This window comes from Perissodus microlepis, chromosome 1 (assembly GCF_051167445.1).
Source record: "Perissodus microlepis isolate ML-2025 ecotype Zambia chromosome 1, ASM5116744v1, whole genome shotgun sequence".
NCBI classification, from domain to species: domain Eukaryota; kingdom Metazoa; phylum Chordata; class Actinopteri; order Cichliformes; family Cichlidae; genus Perissodus; species Perissodus microlepis.
The window spans coordinates 22,091,274-22,106,612 of record NC_140461.1 but is presented as its reverse complement, the minus strand read 5'-3'; the positions used below and the strand labels follow the sequence as shown (position 1 = coordinate 22,106,612).

Sequence of the window (15,339 nt, the reverse complement as noted above, 5' to 3'; positions counted from 1 at the left end):
TTATTATTTTTTTACGAGTGAGGAACGTGTGAGGGAAAAGTGTATTTTGTCTTACTTCCATGATAATAATGAAGGCCATTTTGGCTGCCAGGATGTGCCAGAACTGCATGGTGTGAGTGTACTCGTTCTTGTGGCCTGGAGGGTGCCGGTAGTCACGGTATCTGTACAGACCAACAAGAGAGTGGCGTCACATGCAAAAATTTCAAGGGTTTACAGAGAATGGTCTGAAAATGAGAAAATATCCAGTGTTTGATATCTCTGGGGGAAACTAACGCAAATAACCACTCGATACACCACCAATGCTTGCAGAAGAACCTTATAAATTGAAGTGAATGGGCTACAGAAGCTGTCATGTCAATGTGAACCAACATCTCTGAGGAACTTTTCCAGCCAACCATGAAGAAATAAGGCAATTCTTAAGTCAAAAGAGGGTTCAATATGCTGCTAGCAGTGTGTGCCTAATGAAGTTACCAGTGAGTGTACAATAAGGCTCCCATAACAGACAGAAACATGAACAAACTGAAAAGTAAGTAGATCTATACAAACAGTAATTTGAACCTAACTGACAAGTTTGATGAAATGCCTTTCATAAAAGTTATGTTTGCTAACATGTAAACACAATATTAGTACTCATCTATAGTCAGTGAGAATGCCAAATATTTACTCTGATTTTTGCCTCACGAAAGCTTTTTCACCACCAATTGCTGCATGTAGCAGCTGGAAACAACACTGTAAGATTAGTGAGCCTGAATCTGAGATGAAAGATCCTAAAACACTCCACTGACAGGCACGAACTGCAGAGTCTTGCAATGACTTTCACTGGTTAACTCATTCTACCAATATTTTGTAAAGGATATTTATTAATGCTTTAAATATGCTGAAAATATCTAAAGAGCTTCTTTCAGCTCTAATACCTGCAGGTCGTATTGAAGTGACGAAACCAGTTGTCCTCAGTCATATTTTGTGGTCTTATCGGTATTCTGTATTCTGACAGGCTGCTGTTGATGTAGCCCTTCATGCTGGTACTGTTGCTGTAGGCATACAGGTACACCATACGGGGGATCATGTCTGAGGTGAAGGCCATGATGAAAGCCTGGAACAAAAGGGACCACAAAAAGTTGTTTCTGAAGCTTAGTTCCAGGCTGATACGTAAGCACTATCTCATGAAGTTTAACCTCATTTTAAATGCGATGAAAGGGAAAAAAAAAACCCTCACATTGGTAACAACAGACAAGATGGCCACTGAATTTAGGATCTCCTGCCATGCTCCGATGTTTCGAGCCTTGGATGCCACTGGTCGCCTAAACTGGGTGGTGAACTTCCAGGCGTCCACCCTGATTTCCAGGATGTTGTTGAACAGGGCCAAAAGGGGGGCCAAGGGGAAAGAGGCCACAAAGAGAGTGATGAAGCCAAACTGGATCACTGGAATTACAGGGAAAGCAGTCAGGACAAGTTAAACATTTCCTGTTTAATGTGACTTTTTAATTGATATTTGAATTTATCAGAGAGACTAGTGAAGCATCTCACCCATCTCTAGGTACTCGTAGAACAGGCCCAGCTGGCTGAAGTTCTGCAGAACATGATCCTGCTCCCATCGACTGTAATGGTTCTCGGGGTTGTGACGTCCCTTCCTGCTGCTCCACCAGTTACGCATCAACCTAGCACAAAAAATATGGAAAAAATATGGTGGAGCTTTCCACAACAAGATTTTCAGAGCAAGAATGGTGACGTCAAGCTGCAGATTTAGCAGATGCAGTTCTCTTCTGGGAGTTTAAGACACCACCTCAGCACCTCTAAAGTCCCTGCTTGTTTTATAGCAATGCCAAAAGATCAAGAAGATTTCATTTTGTCACGGGTTCATGTAAAAAGTGTGATGTTTTTTAGTTTTTTATAAATACTGTTTTCTGTTAAGTCGCTTTCATTTATGCGCCAGGCACTTAAAATTCAGCTAATAATCTTCACTTAAACTTTTAAGCTGGAATAGGCAGAAATTCTTTTAGCATGGCTGGCCAAAAAATGCAGGACAGCTTTTCAGTTTAATGTAATTCAAGAGAGGAAACTCTCCAAACCGCCTCTGGGCTTTGTTTTCAGGCTTTAGAAAATTTACTGCATGATAGAAGACTGTCAACAAACAAGGGATTTTTCTACCTAATCAGGTAAGGTGAGGCAATACAAAGAGCAATACAGTCAAATTCACAATGGGAACTGGATGTGGTGGCTCCGTGCGTTAAATGGAGGGGTTTGGGTGTACCTGGCCTCTTGCCCAATGACAGCTGGGATAGGCTCCACCCCCAATGTTAGGCCCTGGTTTGACAATTTTTGCTAGTGCTTCTAGATGTCGATCCTTGTGGATACTTGTTTAGGTTTTTAGGTGCTTTCCTGCTACAGCACACTTAATTCAAGTGATCATCTTGTTATCAGGCGTTTAATACGCTAATCACTATAAATAGGTGTGTTGAAGAAGGGACTCAGGTCCTTAGGAGTGGGGTGACTGTAGCTCAGGAGGTAGCGCAGGTCACCTACTGATCGGAAGGTTGGTGGTTCGATCGCTGGCTCCTCCAGTCTGCATGCCAAGTATCCTTGGGCAAGACACCAACCCCAAGTTGCTCTCCGATGCATCCATCGGAGTATGAATGTGTGTGAAGAGAGCATTCAGACAGCACTCAGTTTAGAGTCAGTGCTTGTGAGAATGTGGCGTGTTGTATAGAGCGCTTCGAGTACTCCAGGAGAGTAGAAAAGCGCTATATAAGAATCAGTCCATTTACTTAGGAGAACCTCTGTGGTAACCCTTTTGAGAATACTGAGTGGTGCGATAGATGAGTAGTCAAACGTTGAACTTGCACCATCTTACAGGAAGTGAGGAAGAATACAATCAATCAGTTGGGGTCATTGCCTCAGTGAAGACAGTGAAGTTGATGAGAGTGACAGCGAGGAAGAGTAGACCCCAGAGTCAGGTTTGAGGACCAGTTAGTCAGTTAAGTGTCATACACTTAACTGTGATGTGTGTGGGTAAGCAATAGTGTGTATATTTAAATGATGCTGTGTCTACACGTGTGTGTGTGTGTGTCAGGAGGTTGGAGAGGACTTTAACACACAGTTATTTGGTTGTTGCATTAAATGTTTATATGAAAATTAACTTCATATTTGCTGAAATTGAAGTTACATTTTTTACTTTTGGACATTTCTTTCTACGGGTAGGGTAAAATATTTTTAACTAAACTTTACGCCATAGATAGTTAATGTATTATCTTTGTGGTTTCATGTAAATCCTTGACTTTTTTCCAGACTTTGGAGCTGATGATGGTTCCACAGATTGTGGCTTATTGCTGACTTTCGGCCAAATAAGACGAACATTTGATGGTACTCACGGCAGCAGAGCTTCTTGAATGTTCCCCCATAACTGTTTCCCTGCCATGACGATCAACAGCTGTGTGGTCAGCTCTATCAGGCAGCCTCCGGGGTCACACTAGGACAGCAAGAGACAGGCTTTTCTGTCACACTTCTTGTATTTATGAGGATGTCTGCTTAAAGAAATACGTCTCAGTTCAGAAAAAAAGAAACAATGCTTAAATGCTGTCTTTTAAAACTCACCTCCTCATTCCTAAATTTCTTCCATTTGCCAAACATGTATGTGTAGTTACCCGGGTAACCCACAAATTTGCCTTTGAAGAAGGCCACATAGAAGCAGGAGGAGTAGTAGTTGACAAACTGGAACATGAACATCTTTGTAATCAACCTGTTCTCATATTCCAGGTGAGTTTTTGGTATTTCTGCAGGAAGCAAAGCATCATCAGTTAGCAGATCAGATAGTAAATCATCAGTTTTATTGTATTTTCTAAATCCTGTGTGCCCAATTAAATCCCAGTACCCATATCAGTGATCCAGATGGCCACCTTCTCATAAAAGAAGTTAAGGATCATGATGATGACAAAATTGATGCAGGAAGCGGTGACAGAAGTCGCCAGCTGTGGGGTGATCAATCCGCCCACTAGCAGGGTCTTGTTTTTATGGTTGCCGGACTCTCCTTTATGGTTGCCAATGATACTTGCGAAGGATGCGTAGACAGCCAACCTATATGCTATGACCCCAGTAATACAGGCCAGAATCAGAGAAATCTGTGGAGAGAACACACACGATTTATAAAGCTGTGACTAGTTATAAAATCACACACATGCACTTCAGCTGAATAATCGCTTACCCAGAATGTAACAGTTGCTCCAGAGAGGCAGTAGCGAGTACACCTGGTGTGGAGGGGGAGATATGGCTCCATTTCCTGAACGATAAATTGTTGTTATTTAAAGCTCAGACAGACAGAAAAACACCAAATAACCTTTTCAGCAAATGTAACTTTTAAGGTCTGCGATGGAACTGTTTTTCCAGCTTTAGAAAGCCGAGCGGGAGGCAGGAGGTTTGGCAGTGTAAAGGAGCAGGAAGAGGGAAATGGGTGCAGAATGCAATGAGGGCTTTAACCTGTGAGAATGAGGTTTAAATCCTGGGGAGGGGAGCCTTAAAACAGAGAAAGGAGCACTCTTTGTACTCGGTGTAATTCCAATTTTTTCCTTTTGTTCCAAGCTTTTTGCCCATTATAACTTTAATAGTTTGAAAAGCACCTGTGTGATCTTGTTGAGTCTCCTGTTAGTGCATTTGATTTCAAACTCAGGCCGAGTTTGAAGCTCTTGCTGTTCCTCTTCAAAGTCCACCAAGTCCCACTCGTACTCCAGCCGGGCCTGGCGCCGCTTCCAGAACTCCAAAAACAGAGTTACTGTCAAAGTCAAGAAAAAGACAGGCATTTTTTAAAAACCATAACTGGTCAAGATCGATCAAAACTCTGATAACTCTCACATCCATTTGGCTTTATGCTGCATTTTATGCTATGCTACCTACAAACAGCCCCGCTGCTTTGGCATAACAGCATAATTGTGCCAGCAAATCTTCCCGGGCTGGAGCAGTTTAGGCAAAGTTGGACGCTCTTTTAGTGTGAAAGGGCTTTAACTGGGAAAATCTGGCCAACAGGAGGGGGTTTCGTTGGATCTCCTACTCAAGTCAAAAACAGCAAGAGCAGCACAGACTGACACTTACCCCAGATCCCCATAAACATGGCAAAGAACACGGTTGCCTCATTATCAAACAGATGGGATTGCTGGAAGAGAGAATATGGAAAGGTATAGGTTCCTCGGGCAAGCACAAGAGATCACATGCTGGGAACAAACAGGGTAACATGCTGGTTACTCAGTATGTAGCTGTATGATTAAATGTGGTCAACCTAAAACATTTTAGTCTATGTAATAATAGTTGACCTTTTTTCACTGATTACATAAACTGCATTGATTTAAATAAATTGATACAATGTAACATATGTGTAAATTAAATTATAATAACGCGACCAATTAATATATGAAATGGAATAATTACCCAGGATGAGAGACACGTTGAGTCGAGCCTCCAGAAAGTGCAGTTTTTATCGCAAAGAGGACACATCATGATACTGCCTCCTATTTTAGGGTCACATATTTCTTTGCTAAAAATAAAACAAAATAAAGAAACCCACAGATGAACATACAGTACACACAATAGATGGAAATTAAATAATATTCAAAGTGTCTTTATATAATTACAAATTGTCTAAAAAGGGTATTTTGCCATAGTATTGTCACGGCGGGGTGCGCCGGTGTGTTTTTTGAAACAGGACCCAAAAGCAGATGTGGACGAGGAGTTGCAGGTTTAAACAGAAAGCGATCCTTTATTTGGATGATTGCAGGAGTTAAACATGGAACTAAAAAACACTAAGAAACAAATACTATGAAGTTCTATGACTATAACACTGACTAAGACAATGGTGGAGATAACAGACGACCTGACAACGACATTCAGAAAACAGAGGACTTAAATACACACATGAGGTGATCAGGGGAAGTGGAGACACATGAGAACACAGCTGACTCGAATGAAACATAATGACAATACAGGGGAGAGTAACACTAACTACAATGAACAAAGAACACCAGACTCTTACAAAATAAAACAGGAAACACGGAGACATAGACATGGAGATAAAACATGACATGAACTTAACATAACCACATAGACATGAAACATAGACGCAGGAACCAGGGAGACTGGGTACAAGGGGAGATGACAGAAATAACTAAGAAATAAGGTCTGAACAGCAACCTAGAAATTAACTAGATTGAAAATGAATACAAAAATACATAAAACTCAAACACTGGGTCACACGACCCAGTACCGTGACAAGTATAAGCATTAAAGGGACATTTCATCCCTCCAAAGCACATTCACGGTTTCCTCTGGCCTCGTGTGTTGTTCGTCCATTCTAGACCTAGAGGGCATAGTAGCGGCACATGACCTAAAGTGGCTCAAGTACTTGGATCTGGCAGTGAACTGCAGGTTGGGCAGCCTCCATTTATTCACTTGAGATTGGGTGTGCAGGGTTTTTTTTTGTGAACAGTTCAGTGATCCAGCTCCACCAGCTACAGGGACAACAGGCGCAAGCCTGCAGAGGTCTGTCAAGGAACTAGCCGAAGAGGTGGAGGAAATGAGCTACTGTTTGTGGCTACAGAGGAGGGTCAGATGCAGGGGGTGGCAGAGGGATATCCTGATGTAGCCACTTGCCCCCTCACCTGGAGATGTACAGGGTACAGGGTGAAACATCAGAGACAGGTTACCAGCTGAAGACCCTGAATCTGACCCAAAGTGCACTGGAGGAGGTGTGAGGCAGAGGGCTGAGCAAGAAGTCTAGAACCTGTATTTTATATTTGGTTTTTATATGGATTGAAAAAGTGTCTTTCTATCTGTGACAAGAGTGTGATAGGATGTAAACACTGGTGACAAAGAAAAGAGCACAAACACAACAGCTACAGTCTGCATAGCTTGGTGCTTGGTTTTATATTTATATATATTATATATATTTATAGTAATGGGACTGTAAACGCTTGAATTCACAGGTGAAGCGGTGTGGCCCAATACTTTTGTCCACATAGTTTATATAGAAATTAACCAGTTTGAAAGTCCTGCACAGAGCCCTGACATTAATCCCAGCACACACTTTATGACTGTTAAACAGGTGAAACAAGTAGTCCATCACTGACTCCACCAGCCCCCTTGTTGGTGAATGTGAGAAAAAATATCAGTGTGCCTTCCTTAAAGAGTGCAGGTTCTTATTATACAATATGCCTGCTGGTTTTAGTTTTTACTGGTCAGCAATTATCCATCTATTCTCCTCCTCTTATCCAGTTCAGGGTTGCAGGGCAGCTGGAGCCCATCCCAGCTAGTACAGGGTGAGAGACGGGGTACACCTTGGAAAGTTCACCAGCTCCGCAGGGTTAACACACACACAATCATACCTATTGGCATTTTAGAATCACCAGTTAACCTAACCCCACTAAATGCATGTCCTTGCACTGTGGGAGGAAGCCAGAATACCCGCAGAGAAAGGATGGATTTGAAACCAGGGCCTTTTCACTGTACCACCTCTCTGCCTGTGGTCAACAATTACATACACTTAAATGGCAGTTTAATGGTCTCCCCTAGCCTAAACTATTGCAGTCAGCTAAAATGTCAGATCATGAAAAGTTTTATTGTTATGATTTACAGTAAACAGTCTGAGAGCTATTATTATTTGGAAGGTTGCAGTTTGTGGTGCTGATGACCTTCTACATTATAGAGAGCGCTGTGTATGTTAACTAGCCTACTCTGCTCAATATAGACTACATAACACAGACAAAATATAACTTTGCTTAAATTGACTGCGAAGTGTAATTAGTCTCTTTCTAAAATAATTTAAGCAAAACAAAACAAAAAAAACTATAATCTTCACAAGAAGCAGGATTTACTGCAACATCAGATAAGCTTATTTTTAGCCAGGTGTACTTACAGTAATAAAAAGACTTCTTCGTGTAGTAAATTGTTTACTTAGGTTTGTCCAAACAGCTGCGATGCCCCCTGGTGGCACTAACCTTGTTATGTTGTCATCATAACTGAGCACTCCATAGATGAAACATATAAGGCCCACAACCGCTGCCAAAAAGAGCATCTCTGTGTAGAAACCCAACCAGGCAAAGTAGATCCCGATCTTTTCTCCGTAGTACTTCCTGCAAGCAAATAAAGAGTTTAACATCAAGACAAATGGAAATTTTAGACGTAAGATGATATGGGACGCGTGTTTGTTTACTTGATGAGGTTGAGGGGCTGCTCTTTATAAAAGCAGAGAAACCTGGCCCAGTGCTTGTACAGGTTGTAACGCTCCTCTGCATTTCTGCCCTTTTTCCAGTACCGACACTGAAAGCAAAAGACACAATGTCAAAACAGGACCTGCTGAACAAAACACACTTTGAAGTTGACCACGTGTCTTACATCATGAAGGGGGAAGGCCGCAGTGTAGGTCCCATTGCTGAGTAATCGCTTGATTCCCGTCTTTTCTCTATCTTTCTGCCCCTCTTTGTAGTACGCACAACGAGACAGGATGTAGAACACCTACCAACGAGGAGGAGGTTTAACAAAAGATTAAAGGATTTGGATTTACCCTTTCAGCCAAATGCATTTTATGTTTTGCCTGATTGATACAAAACACCTTTGTGGTCATTGGGGTAAAACCCATAAAAGGATCTTAATTTATAAAAAACAAAATCATTAAGAGATTTAAAATATATCTTTGAAATACTAACAATTCTATTTCTTGTGGATGGTGGGAAGAAAGTGTCTTTGTCCCCGATGAGGAAGAAGTCAGTCTTGGTCTTGTCGAAGTGGTAGGTGAAATAGTCCGGTTCTGGGTGCATGATGTTGCCCGGCAGTCGAAAAGGCTGCGTGAGCCACTCCAGAGCGACATCCTGACTTTGAGGAATGTCACTCTTCTTGAAGGGAACTTTAATCTTCAAGACATCAGCGTAGGTGGCCAGTACATCCCTTGGAGCGTGGATCTTTAGGAAATAGGTCTTTTGGTCCTTGGAGTCCTGGTGGAAAAATAAGGAACACTTAAAGGAAGCATCTTTGTTAGGATTTTTGAGGCAATAATCATGGCATTGTCAAACACTGAGCCATCCCTTTAAGACATTTATATCTGGACTCAGGTGTGCCTTAGCACACTGTCCACTAGGTGGCGCTTGAACTACACAGTTGAATTTCTTACCGATTTGTCCTCTGTCTCCAGTTCCAGTCCTCTTTTCTCCAGGTTGGCTTCAAACGCCCTCCTTCTCTCCTGTGGATAAACACACAAACCAAAAACACTGGAGCTCAACAGACTCATGACTGTTTTCCTTTTTACGGATCCATGACAGGGACATTCAGCCAAACCCTTTTTAGACACATTTTCCTATTTATTTATGAGTCTTTACGACTCAAACCTTTACAGTTTTCCCAAAGGAAGGTATGAAGGCCTACAGGCACGGGTTTTGGATTAAAACTGGTAAAGCACCAGCAACTTATTCAGGGAAAAGTTGACATCTTAATCAACAACAGGCACTGAGCATGTCAGTAACTGACAGCACAACAGTCCACATGCCTGCTACAGAAGCACAAAAGTGACCTTCACTCCTTAATGTAGGGAGGGATGGCCACATAACAAAAAAATAAAAACACATTTAAAAATATAAAAATGTACCTTTATTTGATACACTTTGAATGAATCAAAATAAAACATGACAACAGTGAGCTATAAAAAAATAACAGGATGACATTAATAATAATAAAAAAGCTTATGTATATATTCAGTGTATTCAAATAACAGATACAGAAATGTGGTTAAAGTTGAAATCTTGGCAAGCCTGTTAAAGCAAATGACAAAAAGTGTCATGTTTGTGTTGGATGTTTGGAAACTCATGCAGAACATTTCAGATGCCATCATGAAAGTGTACCATGTTTGTTTTTCTAACATCTGCTGAAACCCACGTGAGCTTGAACGTTGTCGTTTTGCTATTCAACATCCAGCATCATCTTGGTCAGATCAAACTTTTAGAACAGAGGTGAACACGCCCATATTTATACATCACGCACCCCTATACGCCCTGTGGGTCAGGTGTGGTTAACATGAGGGTACCCTAGCAAATGACAAAACATTTGCATTTGATTGAGTAAATACATTTCAGCAAAGTTAACAAAAAAACTGTTACCAAGATCATACCTACATATGAATGTTTGATCTCGTACAATCTCATCCGTGAGGGCTGTGAGAGTGAAAATGTAAACATCTTCTCCTCGGAGTGCAAGGGTATTTGTAGCACTTCCTTGGGGATCTAGTGTGCTCTATGTCACTACATCAGTGATTTTTCTCCCTGAAATGCAACTGAGCAGCACTGGCCCTGTATCCAGACGCAGCTCCTGTGCTCTGCTATCCTGGATCTTAGAGCTCTGTGTCTTTTTTATATATGCTAGGCCACGTGGACATTAGATGAGACAGATGCCACTTGTTGTGGGAGCATGTGTCTCTTCGTGGTTTTCCTTGTTATCCAGTGGGTGTATGTGATACTCTGAGAGTATGCACCCCACTGATAAGTCCCTCCTGGAGGATTAAGGAAAGTATTTTTAAAAGGGATAAGACTCAGTCTACTGGCATTTGTCTCGAGTTTGGAGATTGTTAAAAGAAAATACTGGAATTTGCCATTAAGTAGTGAATCAGATCTCTTATGTGTTAAACTTAAGCATGACATAATAAGTTTTCAGAGGGGTGTACTATAAAGCAACATCAGCATAGTAACTTTTGCATAACCTGCTCCAGACCAGATTACTGTACGTTTCAGTAAGCTGCATTTTCTCTGACACCGTATCCTGTAAGTGTAATATAGATACTTTGAATATGTTCCATAAACGGTAAATTGACTCTACTGGAGCACTCAAAGCATTTCATACAACGTGCACTTTTTTCTACACCTGAGTGCCAATGTAACATTCACATCCTGGTAAATGCACATTGGGGTTCAGTATCTGGCATGCAGACTGAAGCAGCCAGGGACTGAACCACCAACCTTCCACTCAGATGACCTGTTCTACCTCTTGAGCTAAAGACTATCCAGAATATAATCAGTAGAACTGACTAAACACTACTGAGTAAAGCCTAGCCTTGCGTCACACTGTCACAGTAATTTCCCTTCATTTATATTCAGAAGGTCATGCACATTTTTAGATTTGGCCTTTTTTTAAACACTGCTTTGTTTTGAAGCTTCTAGAACACAAATTAGAAAACTGACCATTTATATTTGCACCATATTAACCACTGAAGATATTCAATTAACAAAATTAATTCCACTTTGATCTGGTGACAAACTTAAGCAGTTCTCCTTTAGGAGGCTAAGGAAAAGTGTAAAAGCTAAACACACTGAGCAACCTGTAGTCTTTAAGTGTATGCAGTTTTGAGTTTCAGAGCTCTAAAGTGCAGTTTTCACATTAGAAATAAGCAGTAGTGCCAAGAGCGTATCGAAATGTACGCCTATTTTACCACTCTGTGCACTTGTGATAATTTCCACAGAATTACTCTCATCAGTTCCTCTGATATTGTCTCTGATTGGAGTAAAAAGAAAGCCAATTTTGTACATAAACAGAGCTAAATGGCATGAGCCAGCGAATGCAAAGAAAGCCTGGCAATGTTAAACTTGTTCCACTCCTCAGGTGACCACTCCTTTGTTGTTTCTTTAATAGCTTTGTATCTATGTGATGTTTGCACGTCTACTTTTTTCCCCAAGCAATTTTTTGACCACTTGGGGACAGTAAAAACAAATTTGTGAGTACAAAAGAAGCACACAGCGAAATATTGCAGGTATTCACTTCTTTAAAGTTTTGTTTTTGGGCTTTTAAAGTCTCCTGAAGGACGTATCTGGCTGTTTGGGTCCGCTATGTTCACCATCCAGCTTCTGTGTCCAAAAGAGCCCCTTTCGAGGGCACGATATAACAACGCACAATGTTATCTTTCTCTGTTTAATCTGTTTCTTCTACAATACCCACCAAATCCACAATGCAACATACAGTAGTTTCCAAGGCCTGTATATTAGTTTCTGTAAACATTCCCATAATGGAACCGCAGCGATCACTGTGATGAATAATGCAAAGTTGATGATGACCAGTTAAGTGTCTGAAATCTTGATTTAGTGCTGACTGTGTGTCCGGTACAAGGATGTGTCATAGTTTGCAATTGTATGACACTATTCCTTCTTCACTGCTTGAAAAGAAGGCAACTCATGAAGGCTCATGAAGATATTTCGTGTACCTTCACTTCTTAAATAACTGAGGGAGAACTCAAGGTATTTAACCCCTTGAGAGGATCTTCTCTTTGGAGGGTTGTTGACCCACTGCTGTTAGGATGTTTAAAGCCCTATTCTCACATCGCCTGAGATGATCTCAATAAGTTACATGATGAGGAGGAGGCACAGCGTCTTATAGAGGTTTCACATCTTGGCCTTGCTTCATATCTTGGCTCATAGGATGGCTCACATGATTAACAGTCTGGGTTTCCATTTACAAATGTCATATGTTCACAGAAAAGGGGTTGAATCTCACTTCCTCTTTACAGCATGGATTCCTGTTCCAGTTAGAAATTGCATAATAATATTGTCTGCTAGCATTTTAAAACGCTGAGTAGGCAAGTAATGACAATTTGGCCCTTTTCTGTTACGCTTACCTGTTTCTTTTCTCCGTCCTTGTCATCTACGTAGGACAATACAAAGTCTATTCTTCGTACTCCGTCCCTAAAGAACACAGTGTCTCTGCTTGGGTCTAGTTTGTCTGTCTGCAGGAGAAACAACCACAAAGTAGAGCTTTTAGCTTTGAAACATGCTGGGAAGCCAAACAGACGTCCACCTTTGACAGATACAGACAGAAACAAATTAAACTGACTCAGGCTTGCACTCATACAATTGAATACATAAAAAGCACAGAGGAAATATACCCTCCTGAGTCACAAAGAAAAAAATATTTTGACATTAAGCTGAAATCATACTTAAAGATCATACAGATGACATAACACCTTGTGTCAAAATTTGGAGAAGGGGCTAAAATGACAACTTCAAAAGTCCATTATGGATAAGGAGTATTGTATATGATAGATGTTTGAAGGAAATAATCTTTCCACGGCAGTCTTGTTCCACTTTGTTTAAGAGAGTTCTCACTTTCCAGAGGGCTTTATTCTATTCTTTTTTTCTTTATCCAAACAATACTCAGGATTTTCTATGAATCTGTTGTGGTCAGTGCCATACTGCTGTTGCATGCTGGGGCAGCAGGTTGAGGATCGTGGATGCCAACAGACCCAATAAACTCATCCGCAAAGCCTGTAATGTTGTAGGGGTGGAAATGAACTCTTTAAAGGTGGTGTCGGAGAGGTGGATGTTGTCCAAGATAAAGACAGTGCTTGACAATAGCTCACACCCACTCCATGAGTGCTGGTCAGTCACAGGAGCACGTTCAGTGAGAGACTGAGATTATCCAAATGCACCGCTCAATGACACAGGAAATCACACCTGCTGTCTCACTGTACAATCCTCCATCTAATGCACACGTACGCACTGCAATCGTTGCACATCCTTAACATCACATCCTCTGCAGAGAAAATTACAAAGTCAATATAACAATGTGATCTATATATATTTAATTTTGTGTAATATACTGGGATATTTATTATTAGATGCATTATTATTTATTTATAATTTTGTTGTATAATATTTATTGATTATATTATTTGATTTAGTTTAGTTAGTTACTGTTCTTTACTGTCTTGGAGGAAATTATGTTACCATAATTTCCTCTGGGATTAATAAAGCATTCTGATTATGGTTTTCCCACTTATCAGAAACATCAAGATCATTTGTTACTCTGACAGCTTACTCTTGAAGCATCTGTCTCAGCTTATTGAATCGGCTATAACTAGGAGCTAGTAAATTCAGATCTTAGGTTATCTAAATCATGCTGAAACCAGAGCTGCTGAATAGAAAGTCGCGTCATCTCTGTTCACTCCAACTGGCCATTGTTTTACAGCAATGGTGGAGCACGGAGCTTTGCTAAATTTCCAAAAGTTAGCAATACACGGTAGCCGTGCCATAATCATATAGCAGCAGAGAAGTGTGATATGCATTTTTCAAAGGTAAGAAGTTGAAAAACAAGTCTGTGTGTTATCAGTATAGACTCTATTTTAGGACTATTTGAAGACTACATGACAAGAGGTAGTAAGTCCTGGTGTCCACTACGGAGGACAATGAATAAAAGTTTAGTTTTGGAAGTAGTAAAATTACTGTGCAATTTTGATATCCTACTAACTCAAAGTTAAGACTCTCAAATTGAAGAAACAATTCTTATGCAATAGAATTATAATATCTGCAAAAAGTCCCCAAAACAAACAGTGTTACTTAACCTCTCTTGTGGCCATAAAATATGGAAGCTGAAATTTCCATCATTTTGAAATGAAGTCAGAGAAGTCATGCAGATTCCATAAATGCTGCTTGACAAAGTGATCTTAAACTCATGTCCCCAACACAGGAAAAAAATTAATTGCTGGGTCTTAGGATGATATATGCAGTTTAGACCACTGATTACAGGGACATCTACTTCTCAGCCGAAAAGCATTTTTGAAAAAACACTTTCTCTGACTAGAAACATTTAGAGGGCAACAATGATGACTGTGGAGAAACCAGATTTAACTGCAAAGCCTGAACGCTGCACAATCAAAGCCTAACATTACACAAAAATAGCGGACGGTAGGAGAAATGTGTCGTGTCTGTATCGTTACTTAAATTTCAGTATTTGATTACCTGAATGCATTTATAATTCTAACATTAAATACTTTTCCATTAATGTAGAAATTCATCTTTACTGTTTCCGTATATAAGAAACCTTTACGCTTAAATAAACAATAACCATTATTTTCAGCTACTCTAATTTCATCTATCATGCATCCATGCATGCACGATCATTAAACAAAAAAAGAAATTGAATGTATGTTAGTTTTCTCTGCATATAAAGGCAATCTGAGTTTGTACTATACATTAAATAATTTAGCTTGGGATCTCGAAATAATTGGTGCTGCATGGTAGGTAGCAAAACGAGATATTTGAGCTGATATTCAATAAAAATAGTGAGAAATAGCATGTCTTAACTCCACTTTGAGCTAGTTAGTGTGAACTGCCTGTATATATATATTTTTAATGTTTATAGATAAAGTCTAAAAATAATGTTAATTAATTTAATGCCCAAAACACACTACATGAAAAACTTGAGTTTGAATTATGTAATTTTGTGGATTAGCTTTGTTGCTCTATTAGTATGTTTCACATTTATATGGCTTCATTTCTTATTACGATATTAAATCTTTGCTGCTTTTCCATTTTTGTTTATTTTAATAATTTTTGTCTG

The 15,339-nt window shown here is 40.1% G+C and overlaps 1 protein-coding gene across 2 annotated transcripts in view; it reads right to left on the bottom strand.

The window, feature by feature from the left end:
* Positions 1-15,339, bottom strand: part of ano5b (anoctamin 5b) — a 32,766-nt gene that overhangs the window by 2,505 nt on the left and 14,922 nt on the right. For both annotated transcript variants that reach the window (XM_084935556.1, XM_084935565.1), the window contains 17 exons: positions 12,620-12,727; positions 9,143-9,211; positions 8,682-8,966; positions 8,371-8,490; positions 8,189-8,295; positions 7,974-8,108; positions 5,413-5,518; positions 5,080-5,140; positions 4,611-4,762; positions 4,199-4,273; positions 3,869-4,115; positions 3,592-3,770; positions 3,369-3,466; positions 1,528-1,658; positions 1,217-1,422; positions 915-1,093; positions 56-161 (listed from right to left, as the gene is read on the bottom strand). In XM_084935556.1, coding sequence (XP_084791682.1) covers positions 56-161; positions 915-1,093; positions 1,217-1,422; positions 1,528-1,658; positions 3,369-3,466; positions 3,592-3,770; positions 3,869-4,115; positions 4,199-4,273; positions 4,611-4,762; positions 5,080-5,140; positions 5,413-5,518; positions 7,974-8,108; positions 8,189-8,295; positions 8,371-8,490; positions 8,682-8,966; positions 9,143-9,211; positions 12,620-12,727 — 2,364 coding nt within the window. The remainder of the gene's footprint in view (positions 1-55; positions 162-914; positions 1,094-1,216; positions 1,423-1,527; positions 1,659-3,368; positions 3,467-3,591; positions 3,771-3,868; positions 4,116-4,198; positions 4,274-4,610; positions 4,763-5,079; positions 5,141-5,412; positions 5,519-7,973; positions 8,109-8,188; positions 8,296-8,370; positions 8,491-8,681; positions 8,967-9,142; positions 9,212-12,619; positions 12,728-15,339) is intronic.